Raw genomic sequence first — 22,785 nt, 5'->3', positions numbered from 1 at the left:
GCCTAGAATTCTTAACCTGCTTGGCCGGCCTGTACGGCTAGAGAATCAAAGGGTAGGAGGGAAATGTGCCCATTTGCCTGCATCCTACTAGTCATGTAACAATGTGACCTTATCAGCTTGTGGAACGTCCTGGCCCCTGGCTGTGCTCTAGTGACTCCAGGACGGTGGTGTAATAATGGGACTGGCCTCATCTCACCCCTAAACTTGTAACTCCACATAGACACCCACTGGAGAATGATCTTGAGAGTTTAAACAGCTGTTGTCTCAGAAAGAACCCACTGACGTGTATGGGTCACAGACTATCGGCTCGCTTCCATCACAGCCCACGAGGGGGAGATGCTAAAAGCCAAGATTGGGGAAACTTTTTTTTTTGGGGGGGGGGGAGTCCACTGACCCATAGAAAAATCAGGTGGGGGTCACACAAAAGTGAGAAGCAAAAAGAAAACCCCACCCTCACGGATGTGACCCCTGACTGAGACACCTCTCTGCCGTCATGCTCCAGCCCCGGAGGGAGGGGGAAGGAGGACCCAGGCGAGGGGCTTCCCAGAGGCCAGATTAACTATTCTGGGGCCTCGGGGCTAGTAGATTTTGTGACATCCCCACCCCCCACCTCCCACTGAGGTTCTGGGGAGGGGCCAAAAGTCAGGGGTTCAGTGGGCAGGTGTGAGGATGCAGGAGTGGGCTGGGGGTGGGTGTACGGGTCTGGGAGGGAGGTGGAGTGCAGGATGGGTCTGGGGCTGAGGGTTGGATCTGGCTGGGTGCAGGACTGGGCTGGGGGTGCAGGATCAGGGCAGGAGGGAGGGTGCAGGAGCAGGCTGGAGGTGGGGGGAAGGAGACAAAGTGCAGGCGCAGGGTGGGGGTAGCCGAGGGGGTCTGGCAGGAGGGGGGTGAAGGTCATGGAGGAGGGTACGTACACGCACAGCTCCCCGGGGACACAAGTGACTCCACTCCTAGGCAGTGTCCCCCCATTGCTCCCATTGGTCGTGATTCCAGCCAATGGGAGCAGCGGTGAAGATCCTCCAGGCAAGCGGTTCCCTGCACTGCCATTTCCCCTGCTGGAGGGAGGGGGAACGGCAGCGCACAGAGCCCGCGGGTACGTACGTGGATCGGCCAGCCATTTCTATCAGCTTTCTTTTCCCTTTTACCAACACGTCTCAGAGGCAGTAAGGGTTGACTGTGAGCATGTGTCTGGGAAGATCTGGAATCGCCATTGACCCTGGCGAGGGCTGCGTCCGACCCCCGGGGATTGGAAGAGCTTTCTTTATAGTGAATAGGGCTAATGCCCCAGAGCCTGTGAAATCCACACTGTGGCCAGGTTTGCAGTCACCTGACAGATGGACTTCAACCCCCAGACCTGACCCCCAGCAGAGGGGGAATCTGGGCATTGCGCTCTTTGCTTTGCCGCATGCATTAGCACTTCTAACCGTCTCTGCTCCCACAGTCTGGGAAAGGAAAGGGCTCTGAGGTGCTCGTTTGATCTGAAGGGGGATGCCTGGACCACATGGCCATGGACTGGCTTTTGCTAGAGAAACCAGTGACACACGGAACGGGCTAAGAAAACTGCTCACTGGTGTCAAGAATTGGTCCCCTGGAAAAGCAGCAGTGCTGGGCAGTTGGAAATCTCACAAAAGGAATTAGAGCAGCAGAGCAGCGGCAGGGGAAGTCTTATGTTCACAAGGTGGGTATCACTTTGCGTCTGATTTGGTTTTCTCATTTTAAATGTCCCTGTGACGGCGCGTTGGGGTTTTCCTGTCTCCTGCACCCCAGTAATGGCACGGACAGACTCCACCAGCCAGTAGAATATAGGGTGTTTATTGCTTCTCCAGGATACAGCACAGCACAGAGGTAATCTGGTTCCAGGGCAGGCCTAGGATGCTTCAGCCCCCTTGAGATGGGGGAGCCTGGGCCCCTAAATCCCAGCCTGTTGCCTAGGCTGCTTCCTCCATGATACCAGACAGAAAACTAACTCTCTCCCAGCCCTGCCCCCAGCCAGGGGCCGCATTCCACCTTCCTTTGTTTCTCTCCCTGGGGGGTAGCTGGTCGGACAGGTTGAGAGACCCTTGCCTAGTGACTCATCCCCTGTCCTGCTGGGCCGTGGTACCGACAGCAGCCAGTGGGGGTCACCCACAGCCCACCACCCAGCATAGCAACCAGCAAGGTACCCCCACTACGTCACAGTCCCTGATAATGTTTTTCTGGGGAACATATTTGCAGGTGGCCAAGGAAAAATTAGAAAAATCCAGACTCCCCCTCAGATGGCCTGCAGCCCCGGCGTGCAGGCAACGCATGGCTCCTCCAGTCCTCGGGCATAGGGCAGGCCCAGGGCCCCGCTAACTCTCAACTCTAACCCTGCCCCAGGAAACCGGGTATCCTGGCTGCAGGCATGCGGTGACTGTCTCCCTTTTCTCTGCTTTTCAGTTGGGGTCTTTTGGTTTTTGTTTTGTTTCTCACTTGCCTGTGGCTCCCCTGGACCCCAGTAGTGTGGACCCTTTCCTGAGCCTGGGCTTTGTACAGTCCTTCGCTGTTCACCTCCCTCTGGCGTTTGCCCATGGGCTTTCCAGGGGGGCAGCTGGGATTGGTTACCCCTTTTGGGGAGCCCCCCCAATTTTCCTTCTGCCCATTTCTTTGTCTCATCCCCCCTCCGATGGGCATTTACCTGTGCAGTAGAGATGTAAGCGACCAGCTGACTACCCAATAAGCCTGAGCTCATCGATTAGTTAAATCACTATTTAACTAGTTGCTCCCCCCACCCCTTGCTGCCTCTGTATCAGAGGCACCAAGTGGGATGGGGGGAGCAGGAGCCAGTGTGGGGGGAGCTGGCTTAAGAGCCGGTTCCCCCAGCACCATCTCCGTGGGGCGGTAGGGGGGGGGGTTAGGCGCAGGAAGGAAACGGTGCAAGCGGGACTGAAGCAGATCTTGCTCAGTGGGGTCTCGACGGCTGCCCCTCTCCCTCTGAAACACACAAGAGCTGCGGGTGGCCCCGGGACCTTCCAAAGGGAGAGGCCCAGTGGGGTAGCGAGTGTCCCCTTGTCCACTAATTGAGTAGGTGGAAGAAATTCCAACAACTACTCGACCAGCTGATTAATTGAAATTTAACATCCCTATTCCGCAGGGTTCCCAGCGCCCGCAGGATGCGCCCAGCGCCCGGGACCCGCAGGATGCGCCCAGCGCCCGGGACCCGCAGGATGCGCCCAGCGCCAAGGACCCGCAGGATGCGCCCAGCGCCCGGGACCCGCAGGATGCGCCCAGCGCCCGGGACCCGCAGGATGCTCCCAGTGCCCGGGACCCGCAGGATGTGCCCAGCGCCCAGGACCCGCAGGATGCTCCCAGTGCCCGGGACCCGCAGGATGCGCCCAGCGCCCGGGACCCGCAGGATGCGCCCAGCGCCCGGGACCCGCAGGATGCTCCCAGTGCCCGGGACCGCAGGATGCGCCCAGGACCCGCGGGACGCGCCCAGGACCCGCAGGATGCGCCCAGCGCCCGGGACCCACAGGATGCGCCCAGCGCCCGGGACCCGCAGGATGCACCCAGCGCCCGGAACCCACAGGATGCGCCCAGGACCCGCGGGATGCGCCCAGGACCCGCAGGATGCGCCCAGCGCCCACAGGATGCGCCCAGGACCCGCGGGACGCGCCCAGGACCCGCAGGATGCGCCCAGGACCCGCGGGACGCGCCCAGCGCCCAGGACCCGCGGGACGCGGCGGCTGCGGGCGGGCCGCGGGACAGGAAGGGGCTGGGGCAGCGGCGAGGGCGGCGCCGGGGGAAGGAGGCGGCGCAGGAGGCAGGCGGGGCGAACGGGCAGCGCGAGGTTCGGGCCGGGCCGCAGGTAACCGATCCCCCCCCCCCCCCCCGGCCGCGCTGGGACCCGCTCCCGGCCCACGTGGGGGGCTCCCGCTGGGCCTCTGCTCCGGGCGGAAACCGGGGGCGTGAGACCGCCGGGCTGCGGGGCCTGCGGCGGGGGAGAGGTGGGGGGCTGAGCTGGTGGGGGAGGGGGCGGCAGGGTGGGGAAATCGGTGGGGGGATGGTGCACTAAGGGGCGGGGGCCCCCCCAGTGATTCACCTCGCACCGCCTGGGAGGCAGCCCCCCTGCTGGGTGCCCCCCAAAGCTCAGTTCTCAGCCGCCCGCCTCCGGGCTGCTCCAGCCCGTTTATCTGCGCCCAGTTCTCCCTGCGGAGTGGGACATTGGTGCCCTGAGCTACCCCCGGGCGGCCCGGGGAGCCCTGAGGTGCAGCCGGCTCTGGGGCGGGGATGGGGGCTGCTCTTTGCCACCCGCACAGTCTGACTGGTTGCTGCTCCCCACCCACACACACACACTTGAAGGGGTTTCCAGTATACAGGGTGGTTATGGGGCTCTGGGCACCCCCACTATAAAAGTTGTCTCAGCCCCCCCTCTCAGGCTGGGAGTAGCCAATGGCCCCAGTGCAGGATCCACTCCCAGCGCTTCTTCCTCCCTCAACTCAGCCCCACTGCCCCAGCCACCCCCCATCTCCTGCCTCTTGCTTTTCCTGTGTCTTTTACAGCAGTTACACAAAGGGCTACCCCTCCCCCAGGGAATGAGGAGGCACCCATCACTTTGTGTCCCTTTCTGGAACACTCCTATTGAATTCCCTCAAATCCACGCTCCCTCCCCCCCACCGGAATTATCGACTTGGACTCAGATCCTGGTGTTTTTCTCTCTTCTTGCCAAATATTTATTTTTGAGCTCTTTATCCTCCCTAGTTCCCAAATATTGGTATAAAATAGCCCCCGAGCGTGCCCCATGTCATGTGTGGGTGTACAATTCTAAAACTTCTAAGATAGTTACATCACTAGATTTGAGAAAAAAAAGACAATTCTTGCTATTCTTGTTCTTTTTCTCTCTGTTCATAAAGTACAATGGTTCATTTTGCCTGTCTGGCTATTGTTGGCCATTGGTATGAAGTCAGGGTGGACTGATTTAAATCAAGGCAGTTTAATCATAGAATCATAGGACTGGAAGGAACCTCGAGAGGTCATCGAGTCCAGCCCCCCGCCCTCAAGGCAGGACCAAGCTCCGTCTACACCATCCCTGACAGATGTCTATCTAACCTGTTCTTAAATATCTCCAGAGAGGGAGATCCCACCACCTCCCTTGGCAATTTATTCCAATATTTGACCACCCTGACAGTTAGGAATTTTTTCCTAATGTCCAATCTAAACCTCCCTTGCTGCACTTTAAGCCCATTACTCCTTGTCCTGTCCTCAGAAACCAAGAGGAACAAATGATTTAATGATTTAAATAATCCTGTGGAAAGCCTCCCAGGGGTGGGCCAGTCCCTAGCTTGCCTGAATCTGGCTCCGGAGGCTCAGGCCCTCCCCCAGCATTGGGAACCCCGCACCATCCCCCGTTCCTACACTTGCCCCCCACCCCTAGCCTGCTCCTTCACCCTCACCTTCCTACTGGGCATGGAAAGTGAGCTGGTGGTGGTGGGAAAGTGGGGGGCCAGGGCTACATGGGGGCTACCCAGCTGCTCCTGGGGCCGGGCACCGTGGGCTGAGGCTGGACTCGGGGCCGTGGTGCAGCCCCAGTTGCAGGAGCAGCCACGCCACAACCCCCGATAAGCTAAGGTAACTTCCTAGTGTATTAGCTGGTCTTCAGATTAGTAACATCGGGGCCTGTTTCTTTCCCCCTTCTCCCCTGAGCTGAGCACCTAATGTCCCATTGAAATCTGAGGAGGTGCTCAGAAAAATCAGGCTGTTTTTCTACTGAAAGTGTCTTATCATTTGGCAAACACATTTTTACTCCCTTTTCCCTCGGAGCAGTTTGCATTGGACAGTGTAACTGCTTGAAATGAATGAAATGGCTGCTTGACAATCCGTAAATCCGGCAAGAAAGGAGTGATGCTAAAGTTATGGGATTTTTTTAATAGATGCAGTTAGTCTGTCTCTGCCGAAATTCTGATGGGCTATAGAATAGCAGGAGGCATGAGGCCAGGTCCTTAAGTGAGGAGTGTACCTCCACTCATTTCTGTGGTTTACGCTTGCTGAGAATCTGGCCCACGCTGCTGAAGACTTTCCTCAACATGTCCCAGCTCTCGTTATAGTCACATTGAGTAGCTGGAAGAACAGCAGGAAACACTGTTGCTCCCTTGACATGTGACATGAGCCTTCCGTTCTTATGAACCAATTCCTAGGTATGCAGAGGCAATTGGGCCAAGGGTACTTGGATGGAAGCAGAAACTGACCATAAAACTTTACATAGGTAAATTGATTACTCTCAACTCAGGAAAAGTATAGTATCAGAAAGTGGGTTTGATATGCAAGTATATCTGTAAATAGTTTAGGGACATACCAGAAGATACAGATGAGTTAGTATGGCTTATGATAGAACATTAAAGGAAAAATGTGGTGCACAAGTGCTAAATAGCCCTGGTGCCTTATGTTTGCACAAGTGATAAACTGTCAACTGTGTTCAGAATTTGATCCACTAACTACTTGTGTAAGCAGTATGAACACATTGCAGTTCATATTCACCAGGCAAAGCAAGTCATCCATATGAATCTGTCAGATCTTTTTTTTAAAACTGAGGAATATGGTGTACTCTAAATTCGCCACACATCTGAATAAAAACATCACCCGGGGATTTGCACCTGAAGTAATGTTTGTTTGTTTTTAAAAAGGGGATTTTCTACAGAAATTCTGTTATAGAATTGGCTGAAGTTCATCCTAAATTTGCTCTTAATCTGGTCTGGGCCTGCACTCCCCGTCCTACAGGTGGAAGGTAAGATGCTGCTGCTGGTGGTGGGCTTGGTGGGAGAGTGGGGGCTGAGCTGGGCAGCTCTTTGCTGTTCCCAGGGCTGGAGCTGGGGCTAGAACCACATGGTATCTGTCCTGCTGCTCCCAGGGCGGAGCCACGTGGGTTAACTGGGTTAACATTACAACTACTGTCATCTGTATATGAATTGTATTATTGGTTTGGGGGAGTTGGCAAAGAAACAGGAGAAACTTGCATCTCTAACTGGAACTGTTTTGGATTCTAGCTGTGATTCACTGGATGGTGCCTTTCTGGGCTACAGTGGATGAAATCCAGATAGTTTATTCTCTTTTAGAAGCTACCACGGCAAATACTATTAAGTGAAATTAGATAAATTATATCTTTTTCTTAAGTGGTTCTGAATGTCACTGGGCCTCTGAGGCAGATCATTTTGGAATCAGTTTTGCTTGGTACAAACTGGCAACATTTATTTGTGAAATCTTCCTGAGTGTTTTGTACTTTATTTGCCCCTGGTGGCAAGACTGTACCACGCATCAGCTATCTATTTCCTTGTTTTAAGGCTGGTCTTTTTGTATGATGTACTCCTAATTATTTCCTGCAACAGAATTAATTATCACAGAAGCACTCATGGTTCTACCAGGCCGACACTTTTTTAATAAAAGCTGTATACCTCGTGGACTCCATAATGTTTCTTAAAAGCCCGAGACATAATATTACATGACCTCCTTCTGCTCCTTTTAACAGTCATGTATAAGCGAGGGCAAACAGCATCTGTCAACACAGCAGCAAATCCCAAGAAGAAATGCTGCCCCACGTTTAAAGAAGAATGGCTGAATGAAATAGTGGAAACAGAATCGCAACAATCTGAAGGCAAGATGTGTGTACCAATGGGGGACATATTTCAGTACAGTGCTGATGTGGGCTTGATCTGCAAAATGTGTACCGAAGCTAGAATATCCAGCGACTTCTCTACAGGCAAGCAAGGGGAATGGCCATTGGACTACATGAAGAGGCACTTATCAAGCAAAAGTCATGAATCTGCTGTACATATTCTTAGAAGCAGAAATTCTGATCCACTGGGATGTGACTTGCAAAGTATGCTATTAGAAACCACGAATGAGAAACAGAGGAGACTGGAATCGCAGGAAAGACAACATTCTGAGCTCGAAGAAATAAAAATTCTCATAGATAATGTTCTGCTTGCAGTACAAATGAACAGCTCCATAAACTCTGTGCAAAATATAAATGACCACATGGTAAAATATCGGCATATACCGGTGAGCTTGTGTAGCAAGAACTATGCTTTTGAGTTTTTAGAGTCAATCAACAGTGTTGTCCATGCGGAAATCATGTCAGCTATTCGCCTAGCTTCCTATCACACACTTATTATTGATGAAAGCACAGGTATTTCCGTTACCAAGTTGCTTATAATTTACTTTAAGTTCAGAGATGCAGCATGTACAACACATAAGACAGTGTTTGGTGGAATTATTAAATTATCTGCCTGTGATGCACAAGCTATTACAGCTGCTATCAAAGACTTCTACACGCTGAATACGCTGGATATGATGAAAATGGTGATGTTCACTTCAGATGGTGCTTCAGTCATGCTAGGGAAAAACAATGGTGTTGCCGCACAACTCAAGCAGTGTGTCCCACATTTAACAGAACAACACTGCGTGGCCCACCGAGAAGACCTGGGTTTAGTTGATGCGTGGAACCAAGTGCCAAGGATGAAGACAATAGAGACCCTTTTGAAGACCATTTATACAGTCTTTTGCAGGTCCTCAATCCAAAAGGGACAATTTGAGGAAATGGCCAATGTCACAGAAAACGAGACTATATCATTTAAACCTCTAAATGAAGTAAGGTGGCTATCTAAACATTTTGCTGTAAGTGCTTTGATGCGTAATTATGAGCCCCTTCTTAAATATTTTGAACAAGAAGTCTCAGAAAATGATGACCCAATTGCAAAGTACTGCCTGAAGAAGCTCTCTGACACTAATTACCATATCACATTAGCTGTATTAAATAATGTATTACACGAGCTAGCAGAACTGACCAAATGCTTTCAGAAGGGCTCTTTAACAACATTTGGAGCTGTACAGTTAGCAAGGGCCCAGATCCGGAAGATGAGAGGGCAGTATCTCGGAGAAACAGTCTCTTGGAGCAACAGTGTGAAAAGTCTAATTGCATCAAGCACCACAGATGAGAAATTCAAGAGCGAACCTATTCTAAGCTTCATCTCCCAACTGTGTGATCATCTGAATAAGAGGTTTCCAGAGAATGAACTAAATGAATGGGAAGCTTTTGACTTTGCCTCACTTTCATCACATCCAGTCAGGTGTGAATTTGGCATTGAAAACGTTAGCAAGCTAGTTGACAAATACAGGAACGTTTTGGACCTTAGTCAAATGAAGTCATCTGCCCAAAAGACCATGGAGGAGGAGAAGGAGTTCGTTGTGAACCAGTACAATGGCTACAAATCCATAATTGCAGAGAAACATGAAGCAAAGATGATGACAAACTTCCAGGAAATGGTGACTTTCACACTACAGAATGCAGAGCAATTCAGTGTTGTTTCACAGCTGGTGGATATATGTGCAACGTTTCAAGCTTCCAGCGCTGATTGTGAGCGTGGCTTCAGTCTCATGAATAACATCAAAACTAAATTACAAAACAGATTGAAAGAAGAACACCTAGATATGCTAATGAGGATCAAATTTCACACATCAAGTGGTGGAGAAGTAAACCTGGACTCTGTGTATGAACACTGGAAGAATTGTAAAGGCAGAAGAGAAAAGGTTCATCCTGATGACTAGAAGCAAGCAACTCCCTCATCATCTAGCCTGGCAGTGTCAGCTAGTGGTGGTGGGTCTCATTCCTATCACTGTGATTAGTGGTCTCCTAAATAAACAAAGGAATCTCTTGTGTCAAAACAAAATGTTTAATTTTATGTTTCACAAGTCACAACAACAAAAGCGACCACTTACACACTTTTGCATATATAAAGATGCTAAAGTTTTTTTGTCAAGCAGAGATATAATCTTTAATTTCAAGCATTAACTGTAATAACGTTTTCATTTCATATGTCAGTACTAATGATAACAGATTTTGTTTGCTATGTCAAGAAAATGGACAGTTTTGTTTTATGCCTGCAAAGGAACAGATACATGTAAGATACCAAATGCCTACTGAACATTTTGCAGTATTAATTTTCATTTGATTTCATATTAAATAAACATTTAAAGTCATGCAGCTTGTTAATTCTCTCTTGTTTTAGTATTCTTTCTTTGATAACATTTTAAAAATACATATATCGAAGGTATTGATTAGTCACTGGTGCGTGCCACCGTGGCACCCATCCAAAGAAGTGCACATGGCCTCACTATTGGTGCACAAGACAAAACTCACTGCTCACAGATGGAAAATCTCACAGGGAACCCTGGCCAGGGCCCAGGTTAAACAAGTGCCAGCAGGTTTGTCACTTTCTCGTCCATGGGTATTCCCTTCCCCCTCCCATCTCCAGACCACATTCCTCAGATGCGCCAACCCTCTACAGATTTACTGCTCCTCCCGTTGTGCCAACTGGCATTTCATGTGTTGTCTCCTGGGCGGCTTGTGTCAGGCTGTAGCCTTTTGGTATCAAGAAGGGTAATGGGGCAATTTCACACCAAGATTTCCTCAGGCCGTTTCTCTGGAGGGAACGCTCAACTCAATGCCTTGCTGGGAACATGTTGGGTCACTTTATTACAACACTGCCGACCTGGCTCCTCCCACCAGAACATTTTTCAATCCTCTCGGCAACAAACTTTCTGAATCGAATGGTAGCACAGACCCAAAGGAGCCATTTTGGGGGATTCCCAAATTGATCCCCCGGGCAGCGCACACCCCAGCAAGGGGAATAGGGAGAATCGAGACCTGCCTTTCCTCTGTGCCCCCTCTCCCCACCCCCGGTCCCATGATGCTGCAATACGCATGTCTGGGCAGGTCAGAGTTCTGGGAACTTTCTCCCCACTTACTTTCCCCCCCACCCCTTTCAGTGTGTGTCTCCTCTTTCTATCACCTTTCCCCTCCTCCTGCCACTCCAGTTTGGACAGTTCCCATTCCTGGGTTATTTTCTTCCCCATGGCTGGCTCAGCTTCTAGGACTACTAAAGAGAGAAGAAGTGAGGGTTGTTTGTGCTGAAACACTAAGCTGCCTATCCTCAGCACTGTCCTTGAGGTCTCTGGCTCCAGAGTTGATGATGGAACTGGCAGAAAGTGTCCCTTCTAATTTGTTATGCCCGTGTGCAGAATGAATTTTGTTATGTGCACCATTATGATGTGCTAGTGCACATTGCAAAATTCATTCCACACATGGATGATCTGTGGCGGGGGGCAGGAGGGCTAGGAGTTTGAAGTGTGGGAAGGGTCTCAGGGCTTGGGGGACAAGGGATAAGGTGCGGGGGGTGCAGGCTCTGGGCTGGAGATGAGGGGTCAGGGTTGGAGTGCAGAGGTGAAGGCGGTGGCTGGGGGTGTGGGATCTGGGATAGGGATTGGGTGTTTTGGTTACAGGCTCTCAGGAAACGGAGGCTCCTTCCAGTTCTCTCTTGCCTCAGCAGCTCCGGTCCAGGTGCAAGGCCCCTCTCTTCCAGCCACAGTAGCTCTGGGTTGGACTCTGCCGGCTACAGCAGGTCCATGCTGTTGGGGCAGCAGAGGGAGAACTTTGAGACGGTGCCTCTTTCCTGGCCATGGCAGCTCTTTGCTGGGGCTGGAGGCGCGCACCTCTCCCTGAGCCCTTGGCAGGAGGGAACTTAGGTGGCAGAAGCTCAGGCTGCCTTAGGGAGCTTGTTCCAACTGGAGAAATTCCTCACCGTGGCTCAGCGCTGAAGAAACGTTAGATAAGGTCACGGCCCAGCACAGACCCCAAGCCCTGCTCCCAGGCAGCACCTCCCCCACCCCATGGGGAGAAGGTGCGACCTGCCGCTCCCCCCGGAAGCACTGCTCCCAGTGCAGCCTGTGTGCAGGGCAGGGGCTGCCCCACGCTGCTCCCCAGGAGCAACCAGGCAGCCACCATGTGGCTGGGGAAGGGCTGGAGCTGGGACCAGGTCTGTGTGGGGGCTGCCCAGCTACTCCCAGAACTGGGCTGCGTGGGGGGCGGCTGCCCCCTTGCCAGGGCTGGAGCCGGGATCAGCTCCAGTCAAGGCACACAGGAGCAGCTGGGCAGCCCCCACGGGGCCCTGCCCCTCGCTCTCCCACCAAGCCCGCCAGCACCAGCGTCAGGAAGGTGAGTGCGCGGCTCTGCTGAGGAGGTGAGCGGGATTAAAGCTCTTTGTGCTGAACGAGAGGCGGCAGTTACAGGTGAAGGAGGCAGCCCAAGGAGGTTCGTGTGAGCTACCCAGTCCCCTCCCATCGCTCCCTGGCACCCGCAACTGGGGCTGTGACTTGCACCAATGAGTTGTCCCCGGGCCCTGCTGGGGGCTCCAGCTCCTGTGTCAGCCTCTGGCTAGTGGGCGGGGGACGAATGTGAAGATGCCAGCTCCTGCGTTTTCTAGGGCACCCAAAGGGCTCTCCTCTCGCCTTGATGCCTCTTGGCTGCTCTGGGCAGGGAGCAGAGGGGGCTTTGCTGACTGAGCCTCCTAGAGCTTCTATGTGACCAGTCCCACTTCCCCATCGTCTCGTGAGCTCGTCAGCAGGCAGCCGGTGCTGAGTGTTGGGCTCTTGCTCTTTCAGGGGCTGGTGACCTTCGAGGAGGTGACTGTATTTCACTTGGGCAGCGTGGGCTCTGCTGGACCCTGTGCAGAGAGCCCTCTGCAGAGCCGTCATGCAGGAGAGCTATGAGAATGTGACCCCTCTGGGTAAGGAGTCCTGTTCCTGATCTTATTGTAATGGCAAAAAAAAAAAAAAAAGCAGCTGGGTTCCCATCACTCCACAATGCAACCTTCACTCTGTCCTGTATCAGGATCACCTTGTCACATCAATCATACACATACTAGCACCTTGCTAGGCTTAGGCAGGCCAGAAAGGAATTTGAAGAACAGAAATTCAAAAAGTAATAGCAATTTTTTTTAAGTACATGAGAAGCAGGGAGCCTACTAAACAACCCGTGACTGAAATGCCAAAGGAGCGCTCGGATGATAGTCATTGTGGAGAAACTAAATGAATTCTTCACAGCTGAGCTTGTGAGGGAGAGTCCCAGACCTGAGGGTCTGTCTACACTACAGCGTTATTTCGAAATAATGCGTCTACACACAAAATGCAGTTTGAATTAGCGTTTTACTATTTCAAAATAGCGCGTCCACACTGCATTTAAGGCCGGCCGGAACCAGGTCCAGCAGGGCATTAGGTCAGGAGTTACTTTGTGTGGCTGCTGCCTGAGGCTATCTGAGGCCTGTGCTTAAAGGGACTGCCCCCCCGCACCGCAGACAGCCAGTTTCAGCTTTCCCTGCTTGCTTGCCTACCTCGATGAGGGACAGCAAAGTATTTTGTCTCTGTGTGCTCTGGTTTCCCTCGCCCGGGACACCACAGCACTCTGCAACATGGAGCCACAGCTGCCCCTGGGCACTCTGGTGCTTCTCGTGGACGCATTGCTACGAGCCTGGCTGCCATCCAGGAGGTCCATCGGGGGGCTGTCAGTATCCAGGAGGCCCTGTGGGAGAGCTTCCACTCTGAGGAACACTAAGAGCCTCCCTGGTCTACCCCACTGGGGACTTGTGCCTCATTCCTCCCTCACGTCCTTCCACTTACCCTCCCTACCCCCCCTTCCTGATGTCAAATAAAATACATGTATTTTCATGAACACAAACTCTCTTTATTTAACACAACTGGGGAAGGGGGGGAATGAAACTCTGGGGAGACTGGGGAAAGGAGGCAGGAGAGGGGAGAAGAGAGGGTGGGAGAGGGGAGGCGGAAACCTGGGAGGAGGGATCTGGAAGGGGGAAGCAAGGGGAAGAAGGAGGAGCGGAAGCTCAGAGCTCAGGGTTGGGGGTCTCACCGGACCAACTTGATTGTCATGCTAACCTGCTCCTGGGTTCACATGTGGCCTTTGGTGGCCAGGCTGGCAGCTATCCTGCCATAGACGGCTGCATTCGTCTAGTTCGGAGATCATGGACGTTGGGGGCATCTCCCCCAAACCTGAATAAGGTCCATGATCTCCACCCTGGACCAGGAAGGCGCCTGCCTTCTCCAGGTCCTGGCAGGCTCCTGGGAGCTGGCAGACTGCTCCTGGGGAGCGGTGGAGGGCTGGCTGACAGTGGCTTGCTGGCTCATGTTTTGGGGCCACTGGGTCAGGGGCAGTGACTGCTGGCTCTGGGCTGGCAGGCTTGGAGCTGGCACAGGCGCTGTGGCCAGAGTCTACCCCTTTAAGGGCTCCAGGGTGGGGGGAGGGAGAGGACTGTTCTTGGTTGAGGCTGGAGTGGCCACCAGGGCACCCTGGGAAGGCTGGAGGCCCCCTATTTTGATATAAGTGTCTACACAGCACTTATTTTGAAATAGCTATTCGAATTTGGCATTATTCCTCCTAGAATGAGGTTTACCAAATTCGAAGTAAGCACCCTGCTATTTCAAATTTAATTTGAAATATCAGTTTGGCTGTGTAGACGCTAGTAAAGTTATTTCGAAATAATTTAGCTGTGTAAAAATACCCTGAGCCATTCTTTCTAGGTGACAAATCTGAGGAATTATCCCAGATTGAGGTGTCATTAGAGGAAGGTTTGGAACAAATTGATAAACTTAACAGTAACAAGCCACCAGGACCAGATGGATTCACCCGAGTTCTGAAAGAACTCAAATGTGAAATTGTGGAACTAACAACTGTGGTTTGTAACCCATCCTTTAAATCAACTTCTGTACCTAATGACTGGAAGATAGCTAACGTGATGCCAATTTTTAAAAAGGGCTTTAGAGGTGTCGAAGCAAACACCTCACTCAGTTTTCGCAGCTAAACAGACAGTTTTATTGGCCAATAAAAGCAAAGTGAGCCAAACGTGGTCCCAGCAAAGCCGGGCCCAGTAAGGCTGCTTAATACAATCAATCCTAGTATTTTTATACCCTTAACCAAACAGTCTGACGTCAGGGCATCCAATTACAGAAATAATCAATTAAACTAGGAAAAACAAAGCCTTATCAACAAGATGGCGGACAGGTACGAGGGAGTACCTCTCCTCTCTGAACCAGCCTAATGAACACATTCCAATAGCACATCTGTCTTGGCCTGGCGCATGGGGTGATAGAAAGTTCACTCTGGCCTACGTGCAAAGACAAAAAGCTGAAATGGTTTCTGTTATACAAGATGGCTTCTAGCTAAACATAAAATAGCTTCTACAGAGGTGATCTTGGCAATTACAGACTGGTAGGTCTAACTTCAGCACCCCACACATTTGGTTGAAACTATAGTAAGGAACATATTTGTCAGACACACAGATGAACATAATTTGTTGAGGAAAAGTCAACATGGTTTCTGTAAAGGGAAATCCTGCCTCACTGATTTACTAGCTCTCCTGGACTCCTTTCCCCCTCATATTAGGATCCCAGGGGATCCTGTCCATACTCTGCTGCTCACCTTTGTTCCTTTTGTCAGGATACTAAACTCTGTCATTTCATGGTCGCGGCTTCCCAGGCTGCCGCCCACATCTGCTTCCTCTAACAATTCCTCCCTGTTCGAGAGCAGCAGGTCAAGAGCGTGACCCTCAGTTCCTCCAGCGGTTGCACCAGGAACTTGTCCCCAACACTTTCCAAACACTTCCAGACTTGTCTGTGCACTGCTGTATTGGTCTCCCAGCAGACGTGAAGGTGATTGAAATGCCCCAGGAGAACCTGGGCCTGTGATCAGAGAACTTCTGTTAGTTGTCTGAAGAAAGGGTCATCTCCTGGCCCTGTGGTCTATAGCAGATGCCCATCACTACGTCCCTCATTTTGCACTCACCTCTACTCTTAATCCAAATCCTGTAATCCTGAACAGGATTTTCTCCAGTTTTATACTGGAGCTCTGAGCAATCCTACTGCTCTCTTACATGCAGTGAAATGCCGCCACCTTTTCTCCCCTGCCTGTCCTTCCTGAACAGTTTATACCCATCTATGACAGTGCTCCAGTCATGTGAGTTCCCCACCAAGTCTCCATTATTCCAGTCACACCACAGTTCCATGGCTGTGCCAGGACCCCCAATTCTTTCTGTTTGTTTCCCAGGCTTGCTTTTGTGTTCAGGCATCTAAGATAACTAGCCAACTGCACTGATCTCTTGGGATGAATCAGAAGGCCCCCCCTGTTGCATCCTCTTCCTTGAATTTCCTCCTTGTATTCCACTTCCCCACTTACCTCATCTCCCAGAGAATCTAGTTAAAAGCCCTTCTCTCTAGGTGAGCAAGCCTGCTTGCGAAGATGCTCCTCTCTCTGTTTGGTGGATCCCATCACTTCCTAGCAATCCTTCTTCCTGGAACAACATCCTATCGTCAAAGAACCCAAAGGTCCTCTCTCTGACACCACCTGTGCAACCATGCATTTCGCCCCACAATTTGATGGTTCCTTCCTGGGCCTTTTCCCTCAACAGAGAGGATGGACAAGAACATGCACCTCAAACTCCTTTAGCCTTCCCAGAGCCATGCAATCTGCAGTGACACACTCAGGATCATTCTTGGCAGTATCACTGGTGCCCACATGGAGAAGTAGGACGGGGGTAGTGGTCTGGTGGCTTGATTGGTCTCAGCAGACACTCCATCACATCCTGAATTCTAGCTCCAGGCAAGCAGCGCACTTCCTGAGTTTCCCGGTCTGGATGGCAGATGAATGACTCTGTCCCCTTTAGGAGGGAATCCCTGACCATCACCACCCATCTCCTCATCTTGGGAGTGGTGATCCTGGAACCTCCACTCCTAGGACAATGCATCCCATGCTTTCCATTCGATGGGGGTCTCCCGACTCCTTCCCTCGGACAACTCTTCCAAACCATTCTCCACTGTAGTATCTGTGCAGAGAGCCTGAAAATGGTTTCTTACCTCTTCTTGTATTGGGGATACACAAGTTCTCTTCTTTCTTCTTTAGGAGGTCACATGCTGCCAGTTTTGTTCCACTCTGCGCTCTGGTGGGTCATTCAGTCCTTTTATTCAATGTTTTTACCATGTGTCTTGTATTTCCTGTGGCCCAAATGCAAGCCTTGAAGCACATGGCATGGGAAAGCCTTAGAGTTCTCTGTCCAGAAACCTGCCCATAAATGCCTTGCTGATTCATCATAAGGTTTATCCCCTTTCTTCTTGCAGTGGGAGACCCTGAGGACTCTTGATGGAGCATCAAGCAGGGTAGGCAGTGCTGCTGCCAATCTCTCTGGTGGTGTCACACAGAAACCAGCACCAGTATGAAACACACACACACACACACACACACACCACCAGTTTGAAACACACACACACACACACACACGCACAATCTTATCTTGCAGGCTTCTTGGATTTTCGAATCAGTCCCTCCTAAATTCACATGGCCTGAATCATCATTTTCACATTTGCCTTTTCCAGAGGAAGTAGAATCTGTTTCTGAATATTGAAACCAATTTTGTAGCCCTAAGCACACCCTGGAAGATATTCATACCCTATACAACTACACTTGACTTGCTAGATTCCCTGCTTCCTTATAATATGCTTTCCTGGCATGTCATACCTATGGCTAAGATTCAGTCATGGTAATATTTAGTAAAAGTCATGGACAAGTCACAGGCAATAAATAAAAATTCACAGAAGCCTGTGAACCCATCTCTGATTTTTAGCAAATGTAACTGTGACAAAATGGGGAGAGTCTGGCAGCCACCATTGCTGGAGTTGAAATATCAGAGAATTCAGGGTCTTCCCTCCCCCGCCACCATTAGCAGCCTGAGGGCACCAGGATCCCTCTTATGCCTGTGGTGGCTGGAAATCTGTGTGTGGGGGTCCCTTTGCCAGCTGACACCTCCTGCTCTGTCACCCCAGGGGTTGAAGCAAAACGTGTTATGGAGGTCTCTGGAAGGCACCGATTCTGTGACCTCAGTAACAGCATCTTAATAATACCCTTGACATATTGCACTCTGGGACATGCCTACTGCCTTCTCTTCCTTACTGTGCCGAACTCCCACAAGCCCATGTTCACCAGCTTCAGCTTTCTGTGGCTTTCACAATCTCTGGTTCTCACTCCATCCGTAAGCATTTCTAGGGGGATTTCCTCTCTTTCTGAAGTCTTCACTTTATGGGACATGGAGTTACCTTGCTTGAGTTTTAGCAGCCTCTTCGACTGTCTGGCTGCTAGTGTTCCCAGCAGATATGGGGATAGTTAAGACCCTCGGAAGCAGAGTCTAGCTATTCTGGGGAGCTGGCCTGGTTTTTACAGCTTTTAAAATGGTCTGAGTTAAAATAATAGAACATTTCTTTGTGACAAATGTCCCATGAATTCACCTGATCTCATTTCCTTTCTTCCCCTGAGCAGGGCTTCCAGTTTCCAAACCTGAGGTGATCTCTCAGCTGGGACAAGGGGAAAACTCATGGGTCCCGGAAATCCAGGGTGCAGAGGAACAAGAGATCCTGAGAAGTGCCTGCACAGGTGAAGAATCATTAAACATACTTATAGCTGTGGCGGGAAAGAGTTGGGATTCTCTACAAGGCCCTTGGGGATACTCAGTCTGGGATTGTCCCTAGTAGGTGCAATATCCTCAGAGCAGATATTGCTCATGTCTTCCTACCCGTCCTGACTGATACCTGGCAGTAACTCCTGCTCTGACCTCCCTTCCTGAATGCTTGGCTAGGTTGTGGAGGCAGAATTGATCTCCTTTTTGATCTCCAGCTCTATGGTTCCATGATTCCTTTTTCCCTCATGGAGAAGAATTTGGGGAAATTCACTTCCTGATTTTTCCCCTCATTTCTCCAGTACTTACTTTGGTTTCCTTCCCATTTTCCATTCCTGCCACTGAGGTTTCTCTTCCTATCCCAGCAGATGGTGGTATGGTGAGTGAGAACAAGGAACAGAATCCTCAGCAGAAGGATGCTGAGCACATGGAACTGCCCGGGGCATTGTTGCAAAAATCCAAACGGAATGTGTCCAGGAGTCATGAACAGCGAAAAAGTTGTGAGAGCCAGCACAGGCCGGAGAAGCAGCAGACAACGCACCAAGAAGAGAAAGCGGATACATCCATTAATAGTCAGGAAACTTACAAAGACTTCAAGAGACCTACAGGCCAGCACAGAATCCTCACACGAGAGAGAAAAAACACCTGCAGTGAGTGTGGGAAAAACTTCTGTAGACGAGCAGACCTTGTTAATCATGAAAGAATCCACACAGGAGAAAGACCCTATGAATGCAGTGAGTGTAGGAAATCATTTACTCAGAGTTCAGCCCTCACTAGGCACCAGAGAATCCACACTGGGGAGAGACCCTATGAATGTTGTGAATGTGGGAAAAACTTCTCTGACAGATCCACCCTTGTTCAGCATCAGAGAATCCACACCGGGGAGAGACCTTATAAATGCTGTGAGTGTGGGAAAACTTTCACTGACAACTCAGCCCTTATTCAGCATCAAAGAATCCATACAGGGGAGAGACCCTATAAATGCTGTGAGTGTGGGAAAAGCTTCACTCAGCGCTCAACCCTTATCACACATCAGAGACTTCACACAGGGGAGAAACCCTATGAATGTTGTGAGTGCCAGAAAAACTTCAGTAATTGTTCAGCCCTTATTTATCATCAGCGAATCCACACAGGAGAGAGACCCTACGAATGCTGTGAGTGTGGGAAAACCTTCACGGACAGCTCGACCCTTGTTACACATCAGCGAATCCACACTGGAGAGAGACCTTATGAATGCCTGGAGTGTGGGAAAACCTTCACCGCCAGCTCAACCCTTGTTACACATCAAAGAATCCATAGTGGGGAGAGACCCTACGAATGCTGTGAGTGTGGGAAGAGCTTCACACAGCGCTCAACTCTTATTACACATCAGAGAACTCACAGAGGTGAGAGACCTTACATATGTTATCAGTGTGGGAAAAGCTTCACTGACACCTCCACCCTTATTACACATCAGAGAATCCACAGTGGCGAGAGACCCTATGCATGCTGTGAGTGCGGGAAAAGCTTTACTCAGAGTTCAGCCCTTATTACACATCAGAGAATCCACAGTGGAGAGAGACCCTATGCATGCTGTGAGTGCGGGAAAAGCTTCACTCGGAGCTCAGCCCTTCTTTATCATCAGAGAGTCCACAAGGGAAAGGAACACCATAAAAATCTTGTCTAGAGATGACAAAAGATGTTCTATCCTTAATATTTTTGCTAATTTCCACATATTGAACTTTAAATCTATTTGCACCATTTCCTTCTCTGTTATACTTCAGCTCCCCTGTGAGTTGTCTGACTTTGCCTTCTTCGGCTCCACCTTTTTTTGCGGGGGTGAATCACATGCTCCTTTCTGTCAGCTCCATAATTCTGTGGATCATGGGAATTTGTGACCCTCTTACAAGGAATGTTCGTCAGCTTCAGGTTGGGGAGATACACAGGTGACCTCATCTAGCTATATCAAGCTAAAATCTACATCAGTTTCTCTCTGCTAGGGTTTTCCATGGAGTTAGCTAACTCAGGCTAGCCATGATATAAAAACCTAACTATTGTGCAGTAAAGACATTAACCTGGACACTGTATATGGGTTTTCTCATGTCCTGACCTAGCCTCCTTTTCCTAGTCTAAGCAAACCTGGGGGATCAAATTTATTCTGTTCTTTCTGCTGCAGAATGATTGTTAGAGCCTCCAAGTTCACCCTTTGGCACAGATTGTTTCAGTCCTAATTGTCCACATACTGTCCTGGGTTGTGCTGAACAAGAATTATTTTTGTACCCTTTTCCTCATATACAAAAGATTTAAATATAATTAAGAATAGGTAAAGCACCTAAGAAAATGGGAGGATTACAGGCTTCCCCATCATTCCAGCACCGCTGCCTTCTGCCTGAGCTATGCAGAGTGTATCTTCTTCACATTCTAGTACTTCACTTTCAAACACAGCGTGACCAGTCAGCATTGAAATCCCAGTTTCCATATATGGGCAAAGCCATTCTTGAGGTTTTCCTGCTGAGATGGGATTGTTTGCAGGAGGAAATTTGGGCTGTTTTTCCTATTGCAATGATGCTAAACCTTTAGTAATTAACATGCCAAACAAAAATGAAACAGCACTGAGTGAAGCAGGTTTGAACAGATCAGAGGAAAATGGGAAGAATTGTCCTGATTCTGAGTCATCAGATGAAACCTGCTCTGGAATTTCACTTCCCGTGCAACTTGTTTTGAAATTGTTTTATACCTCTCTGGGATGTGGGTTTTTTATTCTTTCTCAAATCTACATGGTCACATAACCCAATATTAATTTTGCTTGATATAATGTAGCTCAGATTATTGGGATCTTTGAGATAAATATCAATTTGCAAAAATAATAATGTTTTGTTTCATTTTTCATTTCTCCCTACCCCTTCATGGTGATATAGGGAAATTTCAAGGGCAGTTCAGTCACCAGTTGAGCATACACCAAGCTACTGCACATGCTAACAAAGAAACAGTAGCATTTTAAATCTCTATACTCTGAAATGATGAACAACATCCGACTATGCAAGTATTTAAAGTAAGTGCATATGGTCACAGTGATATTCAGTTATTAGGTCAGTGTTGTCGCAGATGATCTGGTGTGAGAATTCTACAGTAAGCTGCAATTTGCATATCTCTGCTTTTTTTTTCGGAAGAGGCTTTTCCAAAATTTGGCCCATCTACATGGAGCCAAATTTTGGAAAAACCTTCTCTTTCATAACATCCCTTATTCCTCATACAATGAGGAATACAGGGATGGTGAAAGAACACGTCTGCTTTTTCTGAAACTGTTCCAAAAAAGCAGATGTGTTCCTTGGACATGGCAGAGCTTTTCCATGGTACCTCTGGTATCCCGGAAAAGCTCTACAGTGTAAACATAGCCTGAGTCAAGTCAGATGGCTACAGCCTAGTTAGAACCACTAGAGGCCAGTTAGAATGGCTGATGCTAATTAGGAGTCTTTCAGAGCCAAGGAAATCAAGCTAATTAGAGCATCTGGGGCCAATCAAGAACCAGTTGAGACTAGTTTAAAAGGGCTCCTATTCTGTTAGTTCTGGGGTGCGTGAGGAGGAAGGCATCCAAGCGCTGAGAGTGAGAGGAGTCTGGCTGGGAGGTGCCATCAGGCAGACCCCAAGAGAGCTCCCAAAGATCACAAACCAGATAAGGATTGAAGGTGCTCAGCCAGGTTTATTGCTAAGCAATATACAGTAATAGCTGTCAGTAGACTCTACTGAACCACTGTGCATATGTACCCCATAACAATGGAATGACTCAATCAGTGGGAAATTTCCACTGCCCCTTAGGTCATACAAAAACTGTCCCCCCAAGACACCACTTTATATATAGGTACAAACAAAGCACACAGCGTTGCTGACGTATCAGGTTGCCATCTGTGACGTTGTCAGGTTACCAGCCTCTGATGCTTCTTAAATACCACCCATCACACTGTACCTCGTGGTTTGATTAGGCCATCTCTATCCATCATGCTGTCATTTTAGACCCTTTCCTGAACCTGGGTCTGTATCTGTGAGGAGTGGATACCAAGGTCTTTTTTAATGTGCTAGTGTGGTACAATGTGCTTTCCACTGACCAGTACCTAGTACCCATTAGTGTTATGTACTCTCAGCCCTGTTTGTGCCAAGTTCTGTGACTAGGGACCTGCCTCTTGCTCACAGCTTAGCTTTGCTTTATGCTAGCCATGGTTTGACTATTGCTAGCTTGGCCTCAGACCAGGCCTGTGCTGTATGAGCTTATTTTTTGGCCTTCATCTTACTACAATAGAAACCACTTCAAGTCAGGGAGTGCTGTAGCACTCCTTGATTCCAGCACCTATGTCCCTGATATCCCCCTGGGGTGTGCTGTACCTGATATCTGTATTCACAGAATGAATTCACAGAATTAATTATTCCAGCAAAAAAATATGACTGTCACTCATCTTCCTGGTCTTGCTAGATACTCATGGGCTGGGAGGTCAGGGCATGGACACTGCTGCAGAGTTTA

At 49.8% G+C, this 22,785-nt stretch overlaps 1 protein-coding gene across 6 annotated transcripts; it reads left to right on the top strand.

The window, feature by feature from the left end:
• The first annotated feature begins 3,506 nt into the window (after window positions 1-3,506).
• LOC142818172 (E3 SUMO-protein ligase KIAA1586-like) lies at window positions 3,507-21,142 on the top strand. Of its 6 annotated transcripts, none has more exons than XM_089773255.1 (5): window positions 3,507-3,826; window positions 6,639-6,739; window positions 12,448-12,572; window positions 18,158-18,271; window positions 18,662-21,142. In XM_089773255.1, exons 3-5 carry the CDS (start codon window positions 12,539-12,541, stop codon window positions 19,957-19,959), a joined length of 1,446 nt encoding a protein of 481 aa, XP_089629381.1. In that variant the 5' UTR covers window positions 3,507-3,826; window positions 6,639-6,739; window positions 12,448-12,538; the 3' UTR covers window positions 19,960-21,142. The 6 variants fall into 6 exon arrangements, with proteins under 6 accessions (XP_089629381.1, XP_089629380.1, XP_089629383.1 ...); XM_089773254.1 differs by having other exon boundaries at window positions 18,659-21,142; XM_089773257.1 differs by lacking the exon at window positions 12,448-12,572 and having other exon boundaries at window positions 18,659-21,142.
• Window positions 21,143-22,785: the final 1,643 nt, after the last annotated feature.

This window comes from Pelodiscus sinensis, chromosome 25 (assembly GCF_052426305.1).
Source record: "Pelodiscus sinensis isolate ZL-2025 chromosome 25, ASM5242630v1, whole genome shotgun sequence".
Taxonomy (NCBI): domain Eukaryota; kingdom Metazoa; phylum Chordata; order Testudines; family Trionychidae; genus Pelodiscus; species Pelodiscus sinensis.
Note: the sequence above shows the minus strand (reverse complement) of the source record. Positions and strands in the feature narration are given on the sequence as shown.

Bases quoted from the DNA above. Each gene is read 5' to 3' on its own strand.
- LOC142818172 (XM_075909603.2), top strand. From the start codon at position 7,480: ATGTATAAGCGAGGGCAAACAGCATCTGTCAACACAGCAGCAAATCCC.